At 37.5% G+C, this 4,839-nt stretch overlaps 1 protein-coding gene across 1 annotated transcript; it reads right to left on the reverse strand.

Moving 5' to 3' along the window:
- Window positions 1-3,239: 3,239 nt before the first annotated feature.
- Window positions 3,240-4,179, reverse strand: LOC103583619 (olfactory receptor 5B2-like). Its single transcript, XM_008564885.1, is given in 2 exon segments — window positions 3,240-4,115; window positions 4,117-4,179. Coding segments are annotated over 2 exon segments (939 nt in total).
- Window positions 4,180-4,839: the final 660 nt, after the last annotated feature.

The following is a 4,839-nucleotide window of genomic DNA, read 5'->3' on the forward strand; positions in this document are numbered from 1 at the left end:
ATTTACAGTCCCACGAACAGTGTAGTAGTGTTTCCTTCTTTCCACACCCTTGCCAGCATTTGTTATTCACTGTCTTTTTGATTATAGCCACTCTAAATAGAGTGACGTGGTTTCTCAGTGTGGTTTTAATTTGCATTTCCCTGATGACTAGTGATGTTGAGCATTTTTTTTTCATGTATCTGTTGTCCATTTGTATGTTTTCCTTTGAAAAATGTCTATTCAGCTCTTTTGCCCATTTCTTAATTGGGTCATTTATTTTTTTACTGTATGATTGCTTGAGTTCTATGTATATTCTGGATATTGATCCCTTGTAGGATGCATAGTTGGCAAACATTTTCTCTCATTTTGTAGGTTGTTTTTTTCTCTCCGTTGATTGTTTCTTTTGCTGTGCAAAAAACATTTTAGTTCAATATAGTCCCATTTGTTTATTTTTTCTTTTGCTGCTTGTGTTTTGGGGCTCATGTTAATAAAGCATGTGTCCTGACCTAACTGCTGAAGTGTTTCACCTGTATTATCCCTTAGTAATTTTACAGTTTTGGGTATTATATTTAGGCCTTTAATCCATTTTGAGTTGATTTTAGTGTATGGCGAGAGATGCATCTCTAGTTTCATTCTTCTGCATACGGATATCCAGTTTTCCCAGCACCACTTGTTGAAGAGGCAATCTTTTCCCCAATTTATATTTTTGTTGCATTTGTCTAATATCAGATGGCTATAAGCCTGAGGAGTGATTTCTGGGTTCACTGTTCTACTCCACAGGTCTGAATGTTTATTTTTATACCAGTACCATGCTGTTTTGGTTACAACAGCTTTGTAGTATAATTGGAAGTCAGGCAGAGTTATGCCTGTGTCTTTGTTTTTTTTTTTGCACAGGATTGCTTTGGCTATTTTTGGGTCTTTTGTTTTTCCATAGAAAGGGAAGATTGTTTTTTTTCCATTTCTGTGAAGAATGTCATTGGTATTTTGATGGGGATTGCATCTGTAGATTGAATCTGTAGATCACTTTGGATAATATAGACATTTTCACAATGTTAATTCTTTCAATCTAAGAGCATGTAATGCCTTTCCATCTTTTTGTATCTTCTTAATTTCTTACAGAAGTGATTTGTAATTCTCATTGTAGAGTTCTTTCACCTCCTTGGTTAAATCAATCCCTAGGTATTGTATTTTTTTGGTGACAATTGTAAATGGGCTTACTTTCTTTATTTCTCTGTTTATTCATTATTTGAGTATATAAATGCTACTGATTTGGGGCATTTATTTTGTATCCTGCATCATTACTGAAGATATTAACCAGTTCTAGGAGTTTTTTGATAGAGTCTTTAGGTTTTTCTATATATAGTATCATGTCATCTGCAAATAGGGAAAGTTTGACTTCACCTTTTCCAATCTGGATTCCCTTTATTTCTTTCTCTTGCCTGACTGCTCTAGCTAGTAACTCCTGTACTATGTTGAATCGAAGTGATGAGAGTGGACATCCTTGTCTTGTTTCTGTCCTTAAGGGGAAGGCCTTCAATCTTTCCCCATTCAGAATAATACTGCCGGTGGGCTTGTAATAAATGGCTTTTGTATGTTTACAATGTGAAATGATTAGATCAGGTTAATCAACAAATCCATCATCTCACATGCTTATTATTTTTTGTGATTAAAAACACTTAAAATCTATTCTTTTGGCAGTTTATATGTTCATTCCAGTACTAACTTTTGCTGGTGGCATCCAAGAGACATCGCAACTTTCATATGCACAAAATGAAACTCATGGCCTCCTCCCATCATCACAAACCTACCATCATAATTTTTCACATCTCACATAGTGGTCAATTTATCCTTCCTTAGAAAACTAAGTTATACAAAACAAACAAAAATCTTCGTAATTATTTTTCTCACACTCACATCTAATACATCATCAAATTACATAATCTTCACTTTTCAAATAAGTTAAAAAATAATCTAGCCAACTTGGGGGCTAGTTCATACAGGTTATGTTACATGTATAATATTACATTTTATTTGGAGGAAATGGAAAACAAACAATTAAGCAAATATATCATATAATTTCAAAGATTTATTTAAATTCTATGAAGAAGATATAGGAAGGTAAGGGATTACTTAGGGTAAATATTTAAATGGAGTGGTCAAGAAAGGGCTTATTTGAGAAGTAATCCAAGTTCTAGGAAAAGAGGTCCCAGGAGGGGAAAAAAAAAAAACAGTTAGAGATCCCATTTGGGAGATAAATCTGTCAGTTCAGATTCAGGTACAAATCATGTGGCAGACTCTTGGTTTTCCTCAAAACTCCATTCTCTTCTTCTTCTAGAGTATTGGGGATTTCAGCTAAATGCATTGCCACTCAGCTAGAGATTAAAATTTAAAGTCAGTTTTGCAGCTAGTTTTGACCACATGACTGAATTCTTGCCAATGGAATGTGCTTAAAAGTAATATGTATGGCTATTACGTCACTTGCTAGAAAATAAATTGTTTTTCCTCCATCACTTCTTTTTTCCTTTCCTCCAGCTATAATAGTTATAATTGGAACAGAGTTTCATCATTCTTGGAGATGATAGAGACAACATGAAATGGAACATGTATTCCAGAATGACTAAAACATCACAGCAGTCTAGACAGTTCATTTTCACACTTCTACATTAGCTACTGATGCTTGAGAAATACTTTGCTCTCTTATTAATGCAGTATATTTGGCTTTCTTTGCTGCAGCAGTTTAGTCTAATTTCTAACTGTGATAGATTAACTATGGCCACAAATTCTTTGCAGCTACTTTCCTCATAGTTGAATCTGGGTCTGCACTTTGACTAGCAGTGACAAGTATAATGAGGTGGAAAAAATGTTGTATGAAGTTTGGGAGTCTAGACTTCAAGGAGCCATTCAGTTTTGCTTTTACACTGGGAGAATTCTGGCCTGAAGATGTCATGTAAGAAAGCTGGTTCAGTTTCTGGGGAATGAAAGACTATGTAGAAAAGAAATAAGGTGACCTAGAGAGCAGCAAGCTTCAATATCCATTCATGTGAATGAGGCCACCTTGGATCTTACAGACAAGCTAACCTTCTGGAACATAGGCAACCTCACAAGTAAGTCCAGGTGAAACTGACAAAAGGACTGTCCTGCTCACAGAATTATAAAAAGCAATGAACAATTGTTTTAAGCCAGTAAGTTTTGGGATAGTTTGTTGCACAAGAACAGATAACCAATTAACTATACAGATTATATAATCTCCCTAATTAAAATTATGAGCTGAGCAGAGTCTTCATCTTCTCAATGGCTTTCCTGAAAGAATTATTACCCTCTTTATTCCTTAGACTATAGACAATTGGGTTCAACATGGGGACGATTATTGTATAGAACACAGATGCCATTTGGTCATTGTCCATGGAATGACTAGAGCTGGGTTGTAGGTACATGAAGATTATAGATCCATAGAATATGGTTACAGCAGTGAAGTGAGATGCACAGGTGGAGAAGGCTTTCTTCCGTCCTGTTGCTGAGCGCATGCTCAGGATGCAAATGAAGATGAGTAAATAGGAGGTCAAGATAACTATCAGAGCAAAAAAGACATTGAAAGATGTTAATATGAAGAGCACAATTTCATTCATGTAGGTATCAGAGCAGGAAAGAGCCAGGATTGGGAGGATATCACAGAAAAAGTGGTGGACCACATTAGAATGGCAGAAGGAGAGGCAGAAGGTGGACCCAGTGTAGATGGCAGTTTCAAGAAAACCCCAGGCATAGCAGCCCATCACCATCTGAGCACACACACTGGTGGTCACAGTGGTGGTGTAATGTAAGGGCTTACATACTGCTGCATGACGATCATAGGCCATGATGGCAAGTAGAAAGCAGTCAACACTGGCAAAGGCCACAAAGAAGAACATTTGAGCAACACATCCCCCGTAGGAGGTAACTTTGTCTCCTGTGAGAAGCCCAGCCATCACCTTGGGAGTGACGGCAGAGGAGTAAACACAGTCTGCCAGAGAGAGGTTACTGAGGAAACAATACATGGGCGTGTGGAGACGAGAGTCTGACAGAATCAACGTGATCATCCCCAGGTTTCCAACAAGAGTGATGAGATAAATCAGGGTAAATGTTATGAAGAGGGGGACTTGGCAGCTCTGGGATGTCAGTCAGTCCCAAGAGTCTAAATTCTTTCACTTCAGTGCTGTTCTCCATGGATGCAATTTTGAAATTGTGTTTCACCTGTCAAAACAAGGGGAGAAAAATGGACCAATTACGCATGCATGGGAAATGACTCACAGCACACTCATGTCACCAAATTGACATGAGTATGTCATAATCTCATTACCAATGCAGGGTTCCAGCAACACTGAGACTGGCGTCTTCCAAGCTCCACCTTACAATCTCTAGGAGTCTGTACAATATCTGTTAGTTCCTGACCCCAGTCAGATGATGCAAGTGACCACTCAGTTGTCTCCAAAATATTTATTGCTTATTTTCATTTGGGTTGAATGTTCATGCTTCTCTGTAAATTACTCTTACTTTTATCACTCATTCCTGGGTCAGATTACACTTACATTTTCTTAGTACTTACCATGTGCCTGGTAGTCTGAGAAGAATAAATGTTATTTCACTTAATCTTCCCAACTGTTCTATCAGATAATTGCCTGAGAACAATGACACATCACTGCCTGTCTGGGTGCAAAACACTGTGAAGTATGAGATAACCATCCATGCAGTTGTGATCCATCTGAGGTCTAAGAAAGGAGAGTTGCTCTTTCAATCCACAGAGAAAATTTTCCTCCTTAAAAAGTGTAAAAAGGTCAGAACCATGACCATGCAAATAGACACTGCACTGTACTGCTTCATCCCCTT

The sequence above is a fragment of the Galeopterus variegatus genome, unplaced genomic scaffold (assembly GCF_000696425.1).
Source record: "Galeopterus variegatus unplaced genomic scaffold, G_variegatus-3.0.2 Scaffold24847, whole genome shotgun sequence".
NCBI lineage: Eukaryota > Metazoa > Chordata > Mammalia > Dermoptera > Cynocephalidae > Galeopterus > Galeopterus variegatus.